Source organism: Anastrepha obliqua, chromosome 2 (assembly GCF_027943255.1).
Source record: "Anastrepha obliqua isolate idAnaObli1 chromosome 2, idAnaObli1_1.0, whole genome shotgun sequence".
NCBI classification, from domain to species: Eukaryota; Metazoa; Arthropoda; class Insecta; order Diptera; family Tephritidae; genus Anastrepha; species Anastrepha obliqua.
In genome coordinates this window covers 117,093,642-117,117,921 of record NC_072893.1, presented here as the reverse complement: position 1 = coordinate 117,117,921, position 24,280 = coordinate 117,093,642, and the positions used below count along the sequence as shown (strand labels likewise).

General features: G+C 36.8%; 1 protein-coding gene across 1 annotated transcript; it reads left to right on the top strand.

The window, feature by feature from the left end:
* Nucleotides 1-245: 245 nt before the first annotated feature.
* LOC129238378 (uncharacterized) lies at nucleotides 246-2,025 on the top strand. Its single transcript, XM_054873404.1, has 2 exons — nucleotides 246-799; nucleotides 866-2,025. Exons 1-2 carry the CDS (start codon nucleotides 472-474, stop codon nucleotides 2,023-2,025), a joined length of 1,488 nt encoding a protein of 495 aa, XP_054729379.1. The 5' UTR covers nucleotides 246-471.
* Nucleotides 2,026-24,280: the final 22,255 nt, after the last annotated feature.

Sequence of the window (24,280 nt, the reverse complement as noted above, 5' to 3'; positions counted from 1 at the left end):
CCTTACCAAAACAATTCGGTGGGGGGTCATTTTTCCCAAAATAAATTTCCCAAAAAAATTTGTTCCCAAAATTTTTTTTCCCAAAAAAAAATTTCCCAATATTTTTTTTCCCAAAAATATTTTTTCCCGCTTTATTGTTTTTTCCCGAATGCATGTTTTCCCAAAATAACTTTTTTCCAATAGATAGCTTTCCCGAACAAATACTACTGAAATTAATTTTTATTATTCTACTATTTGACATTTTTCGACGATTCCGACAATATGAGTGTATATAATAATCAAAAATCTTATACTTAAGTAATCGAAAAAGATTCGAAAAAGTTTTTCAATATACATTTTTCAATTCGGATAAAAAGACAAGGTAACGAATGTATCCAACTTCACTCATATAAACAAGTTTTTTCACGTCATTCTTTTCGTGTCAAAATTTCATGAGCCAAAATTTGCTGCCTAAAGTCAAAATTTCTAATTATGGCGGAATTAATTGAATGCAAAAAATCATTTCTTTTGCACATTAACGGATATTTGTACTACAAACACTCAGGTAGAATAGGAGAAACTGCGTATTGGAATTGCCGAAGAAAACCTGAGTGTAATGCTAGAGTGACAACATACGGAGGACCACACAATATCAGAGTTCTGAAGGGACTTGATGAATCGAAACACATCCTTCATGCACCAAACCCCGAAGAAGTCGAAGCGTTAAGAGTCATGAATAGGATCAAACGTAAAGCTACAGAAAATCCTGAAGCTCCTCCAGCTCAAATATTACGAACTGAATTGCGAAACGTTTCACCAGGTAAAAACAAAAAAACGAAATTGCATTCGATTCATAATTACAAAATATGATAACTCTCTCTTTTAGCGGTATTAGCGGAAATGCCAAACAGAATTAATTCCCGAAAAAGTCTTAGTCGTGAAAGATTAAAAGATTTTCCCTCGAACCCGCGAACGCTGAGAGAATTGCAGGATATTCCAGGCTTTTATCAAAATTCATTGAATGGAGATAAATTTCTAATTTACGACTCCTATGAAAATGACGAAGACTCAGAATTTGGGAGAATACTCGTGTTCGCGACGCCTGAAAATTTAAGGCAATTATTCAGGAGCATATTGTGGTTTGCCGACGGAACATTTAAAACTGCGCCAAGTATATTTTTCCAAGTTTTCGCAATTCTCGGAGCAGTTACACAACCGGATTCAAGAGGAAAACCACAAACTATTGGTTTACCTTTTGTCTACGCATTATTAGAAAACAAAGAGCAGAAAGTATACGAAAAAGTATTCTCGGTTGTTTTGCAAGAGGCAGAACGTCTAGGTATCGATATTTCTCTTCCGATTAAAGTGATGACAGATTTTGAGTTGGCTATCATCAATGCTGTAAAAATCGTAATGGGCGAAGACAAGGCACGCAGCTGTTTTTTCCACCTCTGTCAAAACATGTACCGCCATATCCAAAGTGAAGGACTTCAGAAAATGTATTGCGATCCTGAAGATCGATCGGTCAAAGTAGCCACTCATATGATATGCGCCCTTGCTTTAGTCCCACATCAAAACATCGCCCGAGAATTCGAAACCTTAAAAAATGAAATACCGGAGGAAATGCGACCAATTTCAAAATACTTTGACGCTACGTACGTCCGAGGAAAACCTGCAAAAGGCCGACGTAAACAGGTGCATCCTCGCTATGCTCCAGATTTGTGGTGTCAATATGATGCAGTCATTCAACAAACTGCGAGAACGAATAATATATCCGAAGGATGGCACAACAGGCTTCAAGTTGTTATAGGGAAAGATCACCCCAGCTTCTACATTTTTCTTTCCGAGTTGCAGAAAGAGCAATCGGACACAGAAATAATGATGCGACAATTGCAATCAGGACAGCAAGTTAAGAAAAATAAAGATTCCAAGAGGTTGAAACATGAACAGAGAATATTTAACATTGTTTCGAAATATCACGAATATGTTGATAACAATGATATTGTCACATACTTGAAAACTCTAGGATACTATATTCGCATGTGATTGTATACATACAAATTCAGAAATAAACTGAAATCTTGTTTCAAATAATAAAAAATGTACTCGCCCATTCATTGCAAATGTATATGCGATATTTTACAGACGAACGATATTTTGGGAAAAATATTTTATGGGAAAATTTATTGGGAAATTTTTAGTTTGGGAAAAATGGCATTGGGAAAATTATTTTTTGGGAAAAAAAAATTTGGGAAAAAATATTTTATGGGAAAATTTATTGGGAAATTTTTAGTTTGGGAAAAATGGCATTGGGAAAATTATTTTTTGGGAAAAAAAAATTTGGGAAAAAATTTTTTTGGGAAAGTGATTTTGGGAAAATTGTACCCCAATCAAACAAAACAAACAAAAGGAAGAGAACTTGCATGTTTGTGAAATTCAGGGAATGGCTTAGTAATATTGTGATTTCTGGGATTTAAACAAAGGCTACGTTTCCGTCGAGATCACCCAATTTAATTGCTCCAGACTGCTTTTTCTGCGGTTTTTGAAGTCAAGAGACTATGTCAATTAGCTTCAGCTTCTTGAGATACTCAAAGAGAATATCCATTAGGAATGACAGAACCTATCGCCGGAATTTCTGGCAAGAATTATATAAGAATTATAAGAAAGTGTCGTAAATCGGGCGCGTATGGTCAACAATTCTGGCGGCGGCCACTTGGTCGGTATCATTTTCTCGTATTAATAGAAAAAAAAGTAATATATCAAATAAATATAATTCAAAAGCACAAACAAAGTTTTTCATTTATAAAAAAATAACAGCGTGTAAATACTTTTACGCCACTTTATATCTACGTTTTTTCAGAAGCGGCCTGCTTTGAAGGCGATACAATAAATTTAATTGAATAGCGAAAATTTTGTGTTTAATTGACTAATGTGTTTTATGGACCTTCATTTACATGGGCTCATGTGCACATATTTTATTTATTCACCTAATACTTCTTTAGTATTCTAAAAATCGCACCTTATCAATCAATATCACTTTCATTAAATTTTAATATTTTTTGCTTATTTTTTACCTTTCGCTTTTTTACTTCAATTATAGAAAGTCTACTTTGCCACTAATTGTTGAACGCCATCATTTTATGTTGATAATGAGCCAAAAGAAAAAGTGCCTTTCAAAGTTCAATGGCAACTGGCATTTCAAAGACTTGTAGGTCTTGTTTAACACTGGTCCTTCAATTAATGAAATACAAATTTGGTAATTCTTGGCTTTTAGGCAATGAAGACCCAAGAAAAAGAGAAAATGGACTGTCAAAATGCAATAAATACTAAATTTTCTACATGAATTTTCCTCCTGATTGCTTGCGGGTGGTAATAAACTGTTCTGAATGTGTACATACATACATGCATACATGCATATATACTAGGGTGGTCCAAAAACGCATGGGAAAAAATTTATATTAAAATTTTTATGCTGCCGCCCCCCATAATGGTAAAGAATGAAAAATAAAAAGACCCGTATTTTTTTTTTTTAATCAGACCATATTTAATGGTGCCGCCGGGGCTTTGAAATATCCCATGTATTTTGCATGGGAAAAAAATACTTTTTCGTAGATTTCATGTAAAAACCTGGAAAATGAATATTTTTAAACCGGATACCTCAGTTTCTCTTCATAATTGGTCAGGGAATAACAACCAACTATGAAATAATTAATTTTTTTGTATTAACTATTTTTTATAGAACCCCAAAAAGCCCCCATAAAACGAAAATCTAAGAAAAAATCGAAAAACAATATTTTATATTACTTTTATGAAAATAGTTAATACAAAAAAAATTAATTATTTCATAATTGGTTGTTATTCCCTTACCAATTATGAAGAGAAACTGAGTTATCCGGTTAAAATATATTCATTTTCCAGGTTTTTACATGAAATCTACGAAAAAGTATTTTTTTCCCATGCAAAATACATGGGATATTTCAAAGCCCCGGCGGCACCATTAAATATGGTCTGATTAAAAAAAAAAAATACGGGTCTTTTTATTTTTCATTCTTTACTATTTTGGGGGGCGGCAGCATACAAATTTTTTTTGGACCACCCTAATATATACATTTATATTTGTGCATAGATTTGGAACAGGAATCTTCGTAGTGGACAATTTTGAATTTGAAATTTAGTTCTCACCCTTTGAGTTTGTAGTTTTATGTCTCACAGATGCAAAATATATGTAGATGGAGAGTGTATCTTAAAGATATTTTCTTTCAAAGAAGGTTACATTCAAACACTAGACGGGTAGTCGCAATTTCGTATTAATAGCAGCAGTACTCCTTATAGGCTATCGTTCACATCTTAATACTTTTGTTGGGACAAAGAAGACCATTCGTTGCCTTGAGAAAATTATTATTTTGCTTTGAGTCGTCAGTTTTAAGATTTTCCTGCCATGTTCTCATATGCCGGAGGCCATTATAGAATAAGCTAACTCAAATCAGGCAGTCTCTGTCAATACTAGAATCTGTCAGGTGTTCACCTTACAGCGGCTTTTCAGCTTTTCTATCAGCCTGGAGATCAAGCTGTTGATGGCGCAGGTTCGCCTTTAAGACCCATTCTTTATCACGCAGCGTTTTCATTATACGCGCTGCTTAATCAATCATCATTCAATGGCGCTGCTCGCCATTTGCCGGGCTTATCGCACATTTGCGTCGTAAGGTTTGCTTCAGTGGGATGCTCGACCTTTGACCGAGAGATTTATAGGGACTGCTATGGCAACGTCTAAAACCGTACGATAAACGCTCGCAACTGTAAGCGCGCTTAGTCTGTCTGTGGTTCTTATTTTTTTCATACGCGATTTGTTTGCATTTGCCCAGATCAGCGCTGCGTATCTTATCACGGATGTGGTGACAAGTGAAAGCAGCTGTCGTTTTTCCTCCAGAGACCCTCCTATATTAAGCATAAGTGTTGAAAGCGAACAGTCAACTAGCTGCCATTTTTTGCTGACTGCCGCACAATGATCCTTGAACGTTAGTCTTCAGTCAATGATGACTCCGAGATACTTCAAGCACGGCTGAGACTTTATGGAGTGCTCGTTTACCATTATCACTATCTTCTCGCGTGCCCTCCTTTTGCTGAGCAAGACTATTTCCAAGTTCCAGTTTTGCTGCTCTCAACGATTTTCTTATAAGTGAAATTGCGTCATAGCATATGGACGTCAGTTGCTCGAGACGTTTGTCTACTTCCACCAGCGTACCCAACAAATGTTGTTCCTTCAGGGAGGACCATTTTAAGCACGTCGTCGTACATTGCGTTCCATAGTGTTGAACCAAGTATCTTATATTATCTAACGCCATCCTCTGCATCGTAGAGCAGCAGCCTATTGTTAAAATAGTCGCATTATTGGCGCTGTAAGTAGATCGGAAATTTAAATGTTGCGAGTGCGCCCATTATCTGGTACCAGCTCGCAAAGTTGAATGCATTTTTTATGTCTAGTGTTACCATCACACAGTAGTTGCCAGATCTCCAGCTCCTGCATCCTGTAGCTTCTTGTGCAATGCTCATTACCATGTTTATGTCACCCATTGTCAAGCCCGCTTTTCGAAAGCCAAACTGGTTGGGGCAGAGCCCATCAGGCTTTTCCAAGAAGTCCTGTATTCTCTATATATCTCTATCCCTATCTCTATCTCTATCTCTAATCCTATATCTATCTCGATCTCGATCTCTAACTCTAACTCTAACTCTAACTCTAACTCTAACTCTAACTCTAACTCTAACTCTAACTCTAACTCTAACTCTAACTCTAACTCTAACTCTAACTCTAACTCTAACTCTAACTCTAACTCTAACTCTAACTCTAACTCTAACTCTAACTCTAACTCTAACTCTAACTCTAACTCTAACTCTAACTCTAACTCTAACTCTAACTCTAACTCTAACTCTAACTCTAACTCTAACTCTAACTCTAACTCTAACTCTGTCTCTGTCTCTGTCTCTATCTCTGTCTCTGTCTCTGTCTCTATCTCTATCTCTATCTCTATCTCTATCTCTATCTCTATCTCTATCTCTATCTCTATCTCTATCTCTATCTCTATCTCTATCTCTATCTCTATCTCTATCTCTATCTCTATCTCTATCTCTATCTCTATCTCTATCTCTATCTCTATCTCTATCTCTATCTCTATCTCTATCTCTATCTCTATCTCTATCTCTATCTCTATCTCTATCTCTATCTCTATCTCTATCTCTATCTCTATCTCTATCTCTATCTCTATCTCTATCTCTATCTCTATCTCTACCTCTATCTCTACTCTATCTCTATCTCTATCTCTATCTCTATCTCTATCTCTATCTCTATCTCTATCTCTATCTCTATCTCTATCTCTATCTCTATCTCTATCTCTATCTCTATCTCTATCTCTATCTCTATCTCTATCTCTATCTCTATCTCTATCTCTATCTCTATCTCTATCTCTATCTCTATCTCTATCTCTATCTCTATCTCTATCTCTATCTCTATCTCTATCTCTATCTCTATCTCTATCTCTATCTCTATCTCTATCTCTATCTCTATCTCTATCTCTATCTCTATCTCTATCTCTATCTCTATCTCTATCTCTATCTCTATCTCTATCTCTATCTCTATCTCTATCTCTATCTCTATCTCTATCTCTATCTCTACCTCTATCTCTGTCTCTATCTCTACGTATCTCTTTCTCGGTCTCTAAGTACAATCCATGCTTGCTGCTAAATTGCATCCGCTTTCGTTTTTAATTAGCTCCCAAATGAGCTCATTTTCCCCTTAAAGTGAGTACACGTGAACTTTTGTGCGAAAAATCTCTCTACACACATACATCCGTATTAATACTTGGATGTCTTTTGCCCGCTCTTCTATTCGCTAATGTCCCACTACCTTGTCATCTCAATCAATAATAAATCAACTTTTTCGCCAACTTCGCTGAACACTTTGTTACGAACTTTGCGACACCTATTCAACAGACGGACTGGCAACAGGACATGAGCATATCCGTACTGATTAGTTTGTGTAGCACACCGATACTAATCGAGTCATGCACTCCAACACATAATATCTAATTAGTTTATTACGTTTTTAATCAAACTTTGTCGTTAAATACTTTATGACTTTTTACGCCTGCAGGTAGGTAAGCTAATGGCGAGCGCAAGTCCAGTAAGGAAATTCGCATAGCTACAAGCCAATTATAAATACAGGTAGTTATTACGTGAGCCAAATTGTAGAGAAAGTCTTTTCTAGAAGCGGCTGCCAATCGGAAGGCATCGTACATTCAAAAAGTCCGCGACATGATTCTCACTGATCGACGAACGAAAGTGCGCGAGGCCAAAGGTGTGTCGACCGGAATGGCAATTAATATTTTACATGATAAGTTGGCGATGGAAAAAGTGTCGGCTCGCAGGGTGCCGCGATTGCTCACAAGCAACAAGAAGCGGATGCGGCTGTTAACTTCAAAGCAGTGTTTGGAGTAATTTAAGCGAGATCCGAAGGAATTTTTGCGTCGAGTTGTCACACGGTTTCATCATTACACATCAGAAACTGTGCAACAATCAAAACAATGGATTTCTCCCGGTGAATCTGCTCCAAGGAAGGCGAAGACAGTCCCATCGACCGGAGAGGTCATGGCGCCGATTTTCTGGAAGGCGAACGGCGGCATCCTCATTGACTTTTCAGAAAAAGGAAGAAAGATCACTGAACAATACCACAGTAAGTTACTCGACCGCTTTCACAAAAAATTGAAGGACACACAGCCGCATTTGGCGAAAAAGAAGGTGCTGTTTCACCACGATAACGCACCAATACCTTCATCCGGAGTTGTCGTCGCCAAACTGCGAGTATTGCGTTATGAATTTCTGCCGCACCTCCCATATTCACCCGATCTGGGAAAAAAATGTAGTTCAAACGAGGAAGTCATCGCCGAGACAAAGGTGTATTTCAAAGGCGACTTCGACAGATCCTATTTTTTCGAGGGGTTAAAAAAATGGCGCGTTGGGAGAAGTGCATCTTTCTAAAAGGGGACTATGTTGAGAAATTTAGAAAAATGGCGCGTTGGGAGAAGAGTATCTTTCTAAAAGGGGACTATGTTGAGAAGTTTAGAATTTGTTTTGAAAAAATGGTGCTTTTACTTCTAACACAGGTACTTATTGAACCCACTCGTAGATCATATACGACTATAGTTTTGATGACCTCGCATGAACAGAGGCAGCTTGGCTAGGAAGTTTTCCTACATCTACACCAAAGTTTTGATTTTGCAACCTCAGATTATCACTTGTTTAGTTATCTAGCGGAACTCTCTGCAGGAAGTAAACTTTAATTCAGTAGAGGCCAGTAAAATATACTTGAAACACTAGTTTTTGGCGCACAAAACCCAGAAGCTCTACACTGATGAAGTAAGGGCTCTATAGGAAATATGAAAAAAGATAATCCATCGAAATGAATTTTTTTCTGTTGCCATAAATTTCGGAGAACATCATTGCTGCATTTTCATAAATCAATTATCGAAGAGTCAAAACAACAACACCGCAAATGCAATGAATGACAGAAGTAAAGATGAAGGCACGCACAGAATTAACATAATAAATCTACCAAACCATTTGGTTGCATGCAGCGTATTTGTATACGAGTAAGGAGATCCATGTGAAAAGGAATATAAATGTGAATGTGTGTAAATATATAAAGCTTTAAATATATGTGGAATATATGTAAATATGTATCTGTACTTGTAAGGCTATTGGTACGTACTTGCAGCTGTATCTGTGTGTGGAATATGAGAAAGTGTGTACATAAAGCATACGTCTCATATGTACATCTCCGCAGACACGCACTTCATTGCAGCTTATTAAGCTAATCAATTGTTAATTAAGTGCATCGCCATTCCAGCTTGTTCATTTATCATGGACAAGGCTATATTGCTGCAGGAGACATATAGAAGGACATTTTTACACAGGTAAGAAATTAGCTTGTGATAATTGCACGACTTATCCCAGTGGCCATTTAATAAGTCAATATGAGGTTTTATGGTAACAATGGGTAGGTTGAAAAACTTTGGAGCAACCAAACTCGAGTAGGAAACTTCAACACACAAAAAACTAATTAGTACTGGATTTATTCTTATCATTCTATTTGAAGATTTTAAGACAAAAAGGAAAGTAAAATTCTGCAAATCAAAAACAATAAGGTGGCGTCGTCCTCTCAGCGAATTTGACAGCTTATTTTCTTGACGTCACTGGTGCAATTGGGGATCAATGTGACCAGATTATCATTTTCGTAACTTGATTTTGCATTTTTTTGTTCTCTGGCCTCGGAGTTTTAGTTCTTCCTGTTTCTTATAATTATGTAAAATATTGGGTATGGGAATAAGTTTCCGTCCTTTCATAGTCAAAGTTACGAATTATTTAAACAGCTAAATATTACGTGATATTATGTGAAGTATGTGCCATTGGAAGCTATAACTTTACTCCCTCTTTCAGACACCATACGGATTGCTCAGACGAGAAATTCGAGTTCTTTTGACTTGATCCATTCATTGAGCCAATTTGCGATGTTCTCGTAAGAAGTGAACCGCTCTCCAATAAGGGCTGACTGCATTGATCGGAACAGATGGTAGTCCGAAGGTACGATGTCTGCGGAATAAAGCGGGTGAGACAAGATTTCCCAATTCGGTCCCTCGAAATATTTCTGGACCTATTTAACAACGTGTGGCCCGGTGTTGTCATGCAGTAAAATCAGTTTGTCATGTCTAACGTCCCATTCCGACCGCTTTTCTTTGAGAACTCGATTCAAACGCATTAGCTGCAGTCGGTAACGATCACCAGTGATAGTTTCAGATGGTTTAAGCAGTTCATAATAGATGACACCCTTCTGGTCCCATCAGATGCACAACATAACCTTTGAAGCATAAATATTTGTTTTCGCTGTCGATGGACCTGGTTCACCTGGCTGGCTCCAACTTTTTCGACGCTTAGGTCTATCATAATAGATCCGTTTTTCATCGTCAGTGATGATGGGATGCGATGCAGAAAATCTTTTCTTTTCTGCCGCAGAAGAAGCATCTCACACGTCACCAAACGTCTCTCGATATCTCTCTTCTCCAATTGATGTGGCACCCAGTTACCTGCTTTCTGGAGCATTCCCATCGCGTGCAAACGTTTACCGACGGTTGATCTGTCAACAACCAACTCTTTAGACATATCATTAAGGGTTCGATATGCGTCTTCATTAGGCCGGGTCGATTTGTGGGGAGGCAAAAAAATCGCCCATTGCTCTGTGAAAATCATATTCTTGGGATCAAAATAAGAAACTTTGCCGAAGAAACCATACCTCTAAAAGGAGTTCTGATGCCCCCCAATTTGGGTCGAACTTTTTAGTTTCTTTTCTATAACTCACTTAAATTAATTTTTTCATTTAATATACATATGTTCTGACTAAATAAATTTCTTAAGAGAAAAAATAGATATTATTATAAATAAATAAAATAAAGAAAAAACATAGCCATTTAGCTGATTTTTTCATGTAAAGGCCAAAAATGGTGATATTTTTAAATTGGGGGACATCAGAATTCGTTTTAGAGTTATGGTTCCTTCGGCAAAGTTTCTTATTTTGATCCCTAAAATACGATTTTCACAGAGCAATGAGCGATTTTTAAATCGACCCGCCCTAGTCTTCTTCCAATAATTGTTGCAGTTGAGTATCTTCGATTTTTTTTCTGTGCTTCTTCGCGTCGAAATTGTCACTTTGGAATCGCCAAAACCATTCCTTACGCTTTGTATTTGATGGAGCGTGATTACCCTAAATATTGATCAATATACGACTGTTGATTTCAGCAGCACTTTTCTTTAAACGGTAATAATGAAGCATGACTTCCCGCAAGTGCTGTTTTTTCGGGACGACCGTAGCCATTTTCGACGTCAGATAAAAAGGATCTTTACGCTTCAAACGAATGTCACCTACTGCGAAAAACGAAACTAAAACGAAACTTAGTTCAATAATTCAGTCAGTTCTAATTAGTTGTACATTTTTTTATCATCTGGTAACATTGTCGACAATTGGGATTATTGTTGATGTTGGTGATTATTCGGGTGTGACATTTCTTCGCTTTATTTACATTTGTTTTCAAGTTTGTTCTTTTTCTCTTTAGAGCAGTCACATTTTTCTCTCGCAACTGCAGCGTTGCCTAGTTTTGGATATAAAAAAAGCACTGCAAAGAATTGAAAATACCTAATTTTTAATGAATCACTTAAAGAGCTTTGTTTGAGTGACAAATTGTCTTGGCTATATTTGAAGTTATGTAAACCTTTTTGAAAAAGCTCTTGAAGAAACCATCAGTATTATCTGGTATTTTTTTTTCAAACTGTCAAATTTTATAGGAATCAAAAAAGTTTCAATAGTACTGAAATCTTCTCAGCATAAGTTTCAAATGCAAGAATAGCCTCTTTCAGTCGTTTTTTTTTTAATTATAAAAATTTCTTTTTAACTGACAGTTTTGGTAGCCTTAACTAACTTTCTGATGGACGTAATCTCGTTTCTATCGTTCTTGGAATTTAAGTACTTTCTTTGCTACCAATTCTTATGATAAAGGGTTCTCCAATAAGAGGTGTTAAGATCAATGGTTTCGTTGCTTGTGTGACACGTAGCGCCTCTTGTTGAAAATAAACGTTGACCAGATCAATACCATCCAATTCCGGCCATAAAAAATCGTTAATCATCTCTCGATAGCGCAATCTATTCACCGTAACTGTTGCTCCATCTTCATTTTCGAAAAAGTAAGGTCCAATGACTCCGCTGGGCCATAAACCACACCAAACAGTCACACGTTGCGGATAGAGAGGCTTTTCAACAATAATTCTTGGATTTTCTGAGCACCAGATCGGACAATTTTGCTTGCTGGCGAAGCCATCGAGGTGGAAATGGGCCTCATCAGTCAAGGTGATTTTTCGATGGAATTCAGTACCATTTTCATGCATTTCAACGACCCAATCAGCAAAGATACGATGTTGTTGATGGTCGGCCGGCTTGATTTCTTGTGTTAACTGGACTTTATAAGCCTTAAGACCCAAATCTTTATGCCAAGAACAGTGTAATGACGTTTGTGGAACACCTAATTCCAAAGAACGACGAGGAATGGACAAACCGGGTTTTTCATCAACACTTGCGGCTACAACAGCAACATTTTCGGCTGCTCTTGAGCGACGTGCACGAGTTTTATTCTTCACATCACTAACTTGTCCCAACAGCTCGAACTTTTTCACCAACTTCTGTATTGCGGTCCGACAAGGTGCTTCACGATGACCTAAAAATGTTCAAGTTTTACGAATCGTCTCTTCCAAATTTTCACAATTTTTATAGTGAATTTTAATAATTTCAATGTGTTGTTTAAGCGTGTATCGTTCCATTTTTATTAATGGCGTAGTTTCTAATTGTCAAATATCAAAAAATGACAGCCTCAAAAGTGGCATTTACCGAAATAGCGGGCTTTTCAAAATAACACCTGTTATCGGAAAACCCTTTATTTGAATAAGCCTAAACGGTTGAACTCAATTCTGATGTTAATTTCATTTTGTAAAGATGTAAGCACCGATTTTTAAACAAAATTTAAATAAATATTTATATTTAATCACAAAATTGTATCGTATAAATATTCCCGAGAACAAAAAACAAAATAAAAACATTTTTTTTTGCTTGTTCATTAACCGCAGGCAGCTCGAAATAATTAACATGAAGTGATATTCATAGATTTCTTAGAATGAAATGCTCGCATGTTAAATGTACAGTATTCGTATACATGAGAATGTCTGTAGCAGTTTCCGCTCAAAACACTCATATCCCCAGAGCTATGCGCACACGTGCTTCAATTTAGCTACAACATATATTACTGACATACATATATATTCTTACTAAGTAGCAGCATACACATACGCATATGTGTAAATTAATTCAGCATTAGTATTTAGCTTATGTAGGATGGACCTCTGAAATGTGTAACAGCATCTGCTGCTAGTTAAAATGTGCACCTTAACAGCCAAGTTTAACAGGTGTCCTCTATGCAGTATTACAAAGTAACGACTGCATTCGATGCTGTATTTGTTCGTTTGGGCTTCGTTTATTTTTCATGCTATGTTCTTAACAGGCGAATTTTATTGCCTACAGTGTTTCGTTAACACATTAACGTATGGTAGTTATTAACAGTACCGCTGGTTTGCAATTACAGTAGATTCTGTTTTTATGCGGTATATACCTTCCGCAAGAAACAGCATAAAAAAAAAGCATAAAAAAGCTACCAGTTCTATAGTAAAACACTAGATACGTTTCAAAAGTGCTAAGAACCGCATAAATCTGTCATATCTATACTATAAAGGTGAATGTCAGTACGTTGTCCACGCATCACTACGAAACGACAACACCAAATGACGTAAAAATGATTATACATTCATATTTTCAACCAATGAAGGTTATAGGCATGTTTTTATGATGGAACTCCCTTCCCACAGCTCCCAGGCCGCGCCACCATCTCATTCGTCACTAATAATCGAATATTTGCTTAAATTCAATCTAAAAAATCTTAGTTTTTCCTATTTCCTATTGACCCAAATGCAAGTTTCAAAAACGGTTTGAGATAGAAAATTAGTAAAAATAATTTTTCTGATTGGTTGTTTTGATTTTATTCAACGAGGCATAGTAACGGATGCCGGGTATTGTAATATTAGGGTTATTAATAAAAAATTATTTTCTATGAAATTATTGTTTGTAATTATTTTATATCCATATCCTAAATCCCTCAAAACTACTCCTACGTAAGCGGGGCCGCGGGTTAAAGCTAGTTATAACTACAGATACGTTCCATAGACCGCACGAATCTGAAATAATTAAATAAAATCGCATAAACAAAAAATTGTATTTTTGAAAATTATATCTTTATTTAAGAAATGTCAGAATCGAAAAATAAATTTACATCGTTAGCAATAGAATCAGACAATACCCGCATGTTGCGCATTCGTTTAGGATTTGGCGTAAAATCAGTTTCGTCACTTGAGGAAATGTACACATCTGATCTAGATGGTGATGCAGGCGGTTTCATACTTGTAGTGTTAGCATTTCTGATGTAATCTGTGATGAGTTTTTGCTTAGCTGGTTTAGAATCTTGTTTATACAATTCCCGATGCATGTCTATTTTTTAATTTTTTTAAAAACCGCACTATTTCAAAACCGCATAAAAACAGAATCTACTGTATATGCTGATAGCAGAGAATGTTAATGAATGAAATGTTCTCTGTTGATGGGCAATAGACAGTGGATGATAACAGAATGCTGTGGGAAATGCTGCCCTGCAGATTTTATGATTTTCTCAAATAATTATCAAATTATTTAAAGGCGAACGTTATCTCTTATTATATTAGGTTGGGGAATAAGTTCGTAGCGTTTTTATATTTTCTTTTATTTTACAACGATTTGTTTGCTGTTTGGCAGAGGGTAAGTATTAATTTGATAGAACTATTTCTGCTATACAAAACTATGTTAATTGTATTTTTGAGTTATTCAATTTTTATTGCTTTTGAGGCTTAGAACTGAAATACACAAGAGGCAAAAATCAACATTTTCGGCACCAGCTCTTATTTGCTTTTCATTGAGGTCAAAAAGCTACCAAAGCAGTTCGGGGTATTTGCGACGTGTGTGGAGGAGGTCTTCTGAATTCGATGAAGAACGCCTTAAATCACTTTTGGAGGAGTGGAGGAACGGTCGCCAAACCTGTAGTGAATTGGCGGCAAAATGAACTGCGATCATAAAACGATTCTCAATCCCCTTCATTCAATGGGATTTACCAAATAATTGGAAGCCTGTGTGTCTCACGAGCTCAACGAAAAAAGCAAAAAAAGAAATAACTCGAAGGCGAGAATTTCTTCTCAGCATCATAAACACAGCTTTTGGTAGCGAGTTGTCACGGAAGTTGAGAAATGGTGCCCATACATCAATATGAAGTAAAGACAGGAGTGGGTGGCTCCAGGAGATACGCCACAGCCGAGAGTCAAACCAGATCTTCATCCAAAGCAGATCGTGATATTTGTTTGGTGGGACTGGGAGGACATGGTGTACTGGCAAGTGCTCGAAAAAATTGCCACGATCAACAAGGAGCTCTACATTGCCCAGCTAAACCGCGTGGATGAGGCTATTTGACAGAAAAGTCCTGATCGACATGGTCAAACCATACTCCTTCACGACAACGTCAGGCCTCATGTTGCCGAAGTCGTCAAACCCGCACTCCAAAAGTTCGAATGGGAGGTTCTTCGGCAGCCGCCGTACTCTCCAGATCAACCGATTACCATCTTTTTCGATCCCTGTCAAACCATATGAAGGGTGTTACCTTCGATAACAAAGAGGTCCTTAAAAACTGGCTCAACAACTTTTTTGACACCAAACCAGGCGATTTTGGCAGAACGGCATCAACAAATTGGTCGAGAGGTGGGAAGAGGTTGTAAACAGCAACGGCGAATATATAATTCATTAACTTATTGATGTAGTTATTGTTTTTGTTTAAATAAAAATCGTCGGTAAAAACACTACGAAATTATTCCCCAACCCAATAGTTAAAAAATTGAAAGCGAAATCAACAAACATTCCGGTTAGTTTTTTTTTTTTCAAAATCAAATTCATCCTTCATAATTTGCTTTTAAGGAGTCAGAAAAATTCCCTTCGCCAACTCATCATCTGGGAGCCATTAGTGCACACAACCTGGCTCCAGGCAAACATTTTCAATTACCCTTCTCAGTTAAATCCCGACAGCAGATAAATCGCGTCCATTTATTTCAGATTGGATATTATCTGTGTACAGTCTGATAGTAGCGAATTTCAATTAACTGTAGATTAAACTTTTCTAAGTAAACAAGCAATCCTTTCCAACTGTATCTGCACATTACTGTTAAATAACTTTCCATTCGCTTTGCTGTATACTCGGACTGCAATTAACCCAGTTGAAACGGAAACGAGCTCTTAACGTAGTTACTGTATTTGCGCTCTTAACAAACTGTTGCTTGAAATTTTCGGAAGGATATCCAATGCGCGCGCTCTCACTCCTTGTCACCGTTATCCATAACCTTGCCATTGTCCACTCCGAAATGCGGAATAGTTTATCCGCCGCCTGCCGCCGAAAGCGACACCAAAAACATTGCTACCACCACCAACTTACCGCTTTTGCGCATCGCTATGCGACTAACAGCAATCGTGAAATAAATAACAACATCGCCAGCTGGCTAACTTCAGTTGCTGTTAAACTCGCGCGGTGTCGGTTGTATTGCGAAAAGCAAAACGTTTGCGTAGTTTTTTTTGTAATCTCTTTGAAGAGGTGTGTGAAAAATTGAGAAAGTCCAATCGTATACAAGTAAATATTGGCAAAAAAAAATTTATAATAATAAAATTTGAAAAGTGCATCTGAAAAATATTTCCAAGTAAAACGAAAAAGCGATGGAAATTTTATATTGAAAGAAAGCAAGCAAGTTGCTGCTACTTGACCTTCAAGGGTTAGTGTACCAATTGTGCAACGCAACACTGTTTAAGTATTTTATCAGCTAAATAACGTCAATCCTTTATCCGGTGGCTGCTTTTATTCTTGCATTTCACTTTTTTTTCGTTATTTTATCTGAACAGCTGTTCACGGTACCAATTAGTATGTCATTTAACGGTCTAGCCACAGCTCAGATAGCAGACATAATTCAGCGCTTTGATAACACAGAAAATGCTGCTAAACATTTGTGTGTGTGTGTGTGCGTAAATAGTCGTAAATAAATGTATGTACTATGCGTGTGTACCCATGTATATGCGCGTGTATGTATGTGAGAAAAGCGTGAAATTATTTTTGGTGTCGGTAAAGGCGCGGAAGTTAATTTGATTCATGGCAAAGGTAAATAATAAATAATCATTTCAGAATCGATACGGTTCGATAGCGTGCGTGTTAAGATAATAGGTAAACTTTATTGTTGGTACAAACGCCTAAAACTAATATTTATTTATATATTTTTAGTAATACAATTTTGTTTATGCATTTACCTTCGATTTTGTATTTTGCTTTTAGTATAATTTATGGTTTCATAATTTTTTTCACTACTGTATTGGCAAAGAAAATGATAACAAATTGTTCAAAGTCAGGTAATTGGCCCCTACTCAACTGACAAAGTCCAATTATTTGGAAGTAAACTTTAAAATCATTAATTAAAATTTTTAAAGAGCGCGCATAAAAATTTTTATAGAGGGTGATTTTTAAAGAGGTTTGTACTATACAGTGGAATCACAAATAACGGAAATTTCTATACTGTGAGACGTATACCCCGAGCTAAACAGGATTGCATTGAACGTACATTTATTAAAATACGGAGTGTGAGAAAATAGGACTCGTCAGCCGGTTTTCAAACAAGATAAGATGAGATGAGATAAAATAAGCTCAGATATGATACGAAAAGATGAGATGAGAAAAAGTAATATAATAGAAGATAAGATAATAGGCGGCCGTCGTAGCCGAATGGAACTCAGAGAGAACGTAGGTTCGAATATCGGTGAAAAACCAAAAAGAAGAAAACGTGTTTTCCAATAGCGGTCGCCCCTCGGCACGCATTGCCAAACTTTCGAGTGTATTTCTGCCATGAAAAAGCTCCTCATAAAAAATATCTGCCATTCGGAGTCGGCTTGAAAATTGCGGTTCTTCCATTCGTGCAGAAACATCAAGACGCGCGCCACAAATAGGAGGAGGAGCTCGGCCTAGCCCCCAAAAGGGGTGTACGCGCCAATTATATATATATATAAGATAAGATAATATAAAACAAGATATGATAAGAAATAAGATCAGATAAGATATGAAAAGATGAGATCAGAATGATAAGATAGGATAAGCAAACAGCTGGCGGTGAAGTAGGCACTTAGGTTAAGAGAATCGTCTAACCTAGCCACTAACAGGAGGGGTCACGCAAGAATACTAGACGAACACCCCTTCTTAAATCAAACGACAGACTTTTGTAACTCAGTAGCGCTGCATGTAAACACATCCTTTACCACAACTTTACCAACGAGAGAAGATTGGGACAATGGCGTAATAGACTATAGAAATGGAATCACTGAGGAAATGAATGGCAATATCTCATTCCGGTTACCGGATCACTGTAGTGTATTTCTTTAGCTGAAATTCTAGCTATTAGGGAAGGTCTTTTAGCCCTAAATAAAAGTGTTCTCACCTCAAGAGAAATAAATATATATTCTGATAGCCAATAGCTTTACAGTCACCTAATATTTACTCGAAGACAGTAAAAGAATGTATCGACGTTTTGACAGAACTATCATAGTACTTTGTAATAAACCTGCTCTGGGTGCCGAGTTACAGACACATAGTAAGCAACTGCAAAGCAGATGAACTAGCGACATTGGGTACCACATTACCGTTCCAATCAGACAAAGCGAACATATCTATACCTTTAGTTCCAAGTTCCTTGAATAACTTGGCAGAAGCAGCCAACATACGAGGGCGGATCAACAAGTCCGTGCCTTTTTGTATTTCTGACCTCTTTACTGAAAAAGAAATACTGCTCCTGTCAACAAGCATCAGTCAGTTGACTCCTGTCAAAATTTGAACGTGCTGCGTCAGTTAGTTTGTGTTTTACAGCTACCTTTATCAGACTACCCGGTAATTTGAGGAGAAAATGGAAACAACTGAGCTTCGTGTGCTTATTAAGCCGATTGACCCTTAGAAACTCACTGTTTCAACTGTTGTTCCATGTTTCGTCCACGGTTACAAAACGGCGCAAAAACTCCTCCATATTGCGATTAAACAACGCCAAACCTTCCTGTGAAGTTGTTACACGATTGCGTTTGTGGTCGACTGGATGCTGGTGGTTACTGGGTAGTCTGATAAAGGTAGCTGTAAAACACAAACTAACTGACGCAGCACGTTCAAATTTTGACAGGAGTCAACTGACTGATGCTTGTTGACAGGAGCAGTATTTCTTTTTCAGTAAAGAGGTCAGAAATACAAAAAGGCACGGACTTATTGACCCGCCCTCGTAAAAATAACAAGCCTTGTTAGATATATTAAAGCCACAGTTGGCTTCAATGAGGACAATGTAGAGTGTGGAGAGGGGACAGCCCTGGTGGTATCACAATGGGCCTACACCAGGCCTAGATGTGTCAACTGACAACCACTGTACCTACTTAACTAAGATAGAAAAGATACAAAAAATATAAGATAAGATAGAAAATATAAGGAAAGATAAATTAAGGGGGTGGTAGGGTTTAGCGCTAAAAAAAAACACTTTTTTTTGAATTTTTTACAGAAATATGGCTTAAGATACTTTAATAAAATCAGTTGCATGTTATTGTACATCTTTTCAATAAGTTTTTAAAAAATATTAATAATAAAATATTGACAAATAAGCCCATGACAGAGTTTTTTTGGAGATATGTTTTTCGAGAGGTGCTCTGCGGTGCCAATCGGCATTCGTCGTAGAATCATCTGAAACCAAAAAAGTCGAATTTTTCAGTTAAAGTATAACGTAATGCTCCCCCCCACATGAATAAAATTTTTTTTTTTTTTCATTTTTGTAGTTTTGGTGGCAAAAAAACGTAAAACGAGCATTTTTCGCGAAAAATTTCGCCATATTTGTAAGTGAAAAACAACCTTAAAAAAAATAAAAAAAAAACAGTGTGGGGGGGGAGGTATTTTTGATTTTGAAAACGTGTGCCAAATTTGAAAAGAATCGGTTGAATAGTTTCGGAGTTGTGATTGGCACCGACTTTTAAGAAGTCGTTTCGGGAAAAACGCGTTTGAAAAAATGACTCTGAAAAATTATCTATGCTCCGCATTCGAGGTAGAGTTCCTACAAAGGCTATAACTTTGAGAGTTCTGCTCCGATCCACTTAAAATTTTGACACAACATTCTTGAAATGATTTACTATAAGATGAGTGAAGAAAAAAAATTTCGATTTTGTGACCCTACCCCCCCCTTAAGACAGGATAAGCTAAAATAAAGAAATAAGATATGATCAAATAAAATAACATAACATAAGATATGAAAGAATAAGTTAAAAGGATAAGTTAAAATCAGACAAGATGGAATAAGGCAAGTTAAATAATTTATAAAATCGTGTATCACAAGGCAAGAAAGACTGAGCGCAGAGTGACCTATATATATATGTGTATCCCAATGTTTCGTCCCTAATCCGCAAAAGAAAGACGCCTTCAGTGCCCTCCTAGAAGAAAAAATATCCTCTCAAAGGCGCATTCTTAATAGTCTTAACAGCAGCTATAAATTTCTGTATTCAGATCCAGCTTAGGCCAGTAACTCACATACTAACTTTGCCTTTCAAACATGGACCTTATCGAAGTGTAACCAATTAAAAAGGACATACATTTAGTTTGGAACATTACTTTTATTAAATTAAAAGTAAAAAATGTATTCAAATAATACAAAACTAGTATGTAACCCCCGAAAATCGGGTGGGCTTTTTTCCCACGGAAAGTAAACAGCATATGTGACACTTTTATATATTAAAAGTTATGATGATTAGAAAAGTGTATATTTTTATTCGAATGTAATATGTAAGAACTTATGCATATAACATTTTTAAAGTTTTTTTTAGTTAATATCAGTATTTTTTTTTTAAATTACTTCGTTATAAACTACATTCAACGACAAGTTTTCGTTATTGCCCATTTGAACTCGTATATTTTCCCAGGATCTAACCCGGCTTAACGCAACATAAAGTTGGCCGTGAGCAAAGCAATCCTCCTTTAAATGAAGCCCCACCCTTGATAATGTTTGCACCTGGGCCTTATTTATTGTTATGGCGAAGGCTATTTTAATGGGAAATTGGCGGCGCTTCAACGTAAACGGAAGTGTGGTTTCGCTCGGCTGCAAATCTATACGAGGCAATAGAAATCGCCTTCCCTGAGCCTCTCCGCATAACACTTCCGCGTGCAAACAATTCGGATGCATTTGTTTTATGATAAGTCGTGTGCCATTCACCAACACAATTATACATTTTGTTCTTTTTGCCATTCGTAAAATTTCTTGGATTTGCAAAAGTAAAAATTTTTTTTCACAGATCTTTACGTTTTAAAAAATTTTAAGAAAAATGGTAAAAAAAATTTTCAAAGTTCATATTCATATATGATTTGATAATGGCTGCATACATTAAAAATATATATGTACACACATAGAATACAAGACAAAGAAAAAAAAACACTTAAAAATGTATATCTGTGTCAAAAAGTTTGTTGATTGGATGGGTAATAGTGTTCTTTTAAATGGCGTTGGGCATCGTTTATTACTATAAAATTTGTCTGAGAATAGCCCAAATACAGTTTACCTTTGAAATAGTATCAAATAAATAACTAATTTGTCTCTCTCTCCTCATTTTTTAAAACTATTTAAAATTTTGAGTTTTGCAAAAAGGATCAAACGCACACAAAATTTTTAAATACATACATATGTTTATATATTGTAGTTCAATTGTACCATATAGATATGAACGAAAACAAAAGTGGATGCTTCTACCAATCATATCCAATACGTGACGTTTCAAACATTTATCACTTACTTACCTGCTCTATTCCTTCACTTAAAGTAGGAACTCTTCTACGAACTCTTCTTGGCCGTCCTCTAAGCATATTTTAAAATTAAATGTGGATGTACTTTTTTCTTAAAATAAATTCTATTTTGCCTCTGTCCAAAACTCTTTCTAATTTGCACTGTTACCGTTGTTTTAAGTGAATTGACAAATTTCAAGTAAATTGTCAATTCATACCAATTATTGCCATCACAACCAAATTTTGAAAAAAAATTCGCAGCACCCGTTGGAACTATGTTCATGAATACATATTTATTAGTAAAGAGAACAAAACAAAACAATTATTGAGAATCCAAATGTATACAATGCTATGCTGTGCTCATTAGAAAGAGAGCTAAACAAAGCAAACGTACTCATATATATGCATATATTTGTGTGTCATCCCACTTTGCATAGACATCGCTGTTATCAATATGAAAATTTTGATAACTTTACACGCAAATATTTCATGAACAAATTAACCAATTTTAATTTTTATAATTTTCCGGAAATATGCTCATCAAAACCTTTCTTTTGATATATATTTCATATCTGTACATATTGTAGTTTAGTCAGAATATGCGCCATGTTTTAAAATAATACTATAGATTAAGAATCAATTTACTTTTGCTTCATATGACCACCTTTTGCCTAAACTATGGCTTTGACACGGTGCAGAAACGAATCGCAAGCTGCCCGATTGTGACTTGCAGGTATTTCGGCCCACTCGCGGACAATGGCTTCTTTTCAGCGTCTCCAGATTGGTGAATCTTTTAGTTTGGATTTTGCTCTTCAAAATGGCCCAAAGAGAAAAATCCATCGGATTCGCGTCTGGTGAATTTCAGAGCCATTCTTTGGACGTTATGAAGTTCGGAACATTGTTTTGTAGTCATTCTTGGTTCACTCGAGCTTTGTGAGATGGCGCCGAGTCCTGTTGAAACGTCAATTGTCTCCCACCGAAATGTTTGGCTGGCCACGGCTTCAAAGCAACCTCCAGAATACTTTCTCGATAATATTTCGCATTTACCTTGACGCCAGGCTCGATGAAAACAATTGAAGGGTGCCCATCTGCGGTTACAGCGGTTCAAACCATTACGTGTGGCGGATACTGCCTCCTGGTGGCCAATCGATGACTCAAATTCTCATATAAATGGTCGGTCGAATAAACCCTATCGTTTTGAGACTTTACGAATTGCTAAATTTGAAAAATTGCTTCTTCACTTTTTGAACGTGACGTTGCAGTCTTTTGATGACCAGCTACATGAGTTTCGCGATGCTACCAGTATCCATGTAACGAGCAATGGTGCGATAAGCAAAAACTTGATTTACTTTAAGGTGCTCGAGCTCACGAACAATTGCTAGTTGTGATTTTCCAAATACAATGCAATCACAGTATTACGTTTGAAATCCATTACAGATTTTCTTTTTTTGCGCTTACTCTCGGCAAAATGCATTAGCTGCGCGAGCGATCTGCAGTTGGTTACACTTCGAGTGCCAGACCCTTTACTTAATCGGCTAAATCTTTTAGTAAACGGGTCTATCTGTTGCAGATGCGAACACAGTATATTATGATCACTCTAAAGGCTAAAACAGGTCATGACTATTGTATAACTTTTGAAATAAAGATTATTACACCAGCGAACAACCAATCTATAGGAGCTCCTATCTCTTGGAAAACACTGTAGTGATTAGTTTTAAGCTTAAACGTTAGTTAAACGGGGGATTCCTCTTAGTATCTATGAAGTGGTTACGTAGGTGAGAAAATGCCAAAGCTGTTCGCTAGAAGAGGTACACCTCTGTGACTTATTGTTGCAGAACCATTCCTAGAACAGTCATTAAGCTCCATTAGGCGAACTTGTTTTATTTATACAAGGATACCTTCAGAGTTGAAAAGTATATCGAACCCAGGCAGTTGTAACGAGTTCTACTTAGAGCAGGAAAGTAGCAAAGGAGGTGTTCTTACGAACCCCTTTCCCACATAAGTTACACACGTCGTTCTGGACCAATCCCGTCCCAGCTGCGTGAGAATGGATTGAGATTATGTCCCGTCTGTACTCCAATCAATATTCTACATTCCTTCCTTGGGAACGATAGAATAAAGTTGGATGTTCGTCGCATTATTTTGGCAATGCTGTAAGAGGTCGAGGTTTAACATATAGACAGTGCTTTCAGAGTTAGTACCACGTCTAGTTTCGTCTTCAAAATTGAGAGTGCGAGTTGAACAGAAGCGGTTGCCTGCCTTAGCAAGCTCGTCAACTCTCTCATTTCCCTCTATTCTCCTGTGCCCTGGTACCAAGTAATTTATAATCTGTCTATTCTCGCAGAGCTCATTCATTTTGGTTCTACAGAGTTGCACGTATTCCGAGTTAGTCCTAAAAGCCATATTTGTTTTAATAACAGCTTGACTATCGATCAAGATGTTTGTGCGAGTTGCGAAGGGAGCAAATTTCAACGCTAACTCAGCAGCGTTGGTTACAGCATAGATCTCAGCTTGACATACATATGTTACAGGGATGAGGAAGCCAGAAAGACTTTTGGGGATCAAACTGCACGCAGATGACAGCCGCATCTGTAAGAAATTGTATGCGTGGTAATCGGGTTCTAAACCCTTTTGCCAGTCATTTTTTTGAATTAAAAAAGCAGGTCTCTTACCAAAGTTCACTTGTGGAATAATGTAGTTTGACTTTCCGTGTATTTTCTGTTAGATTT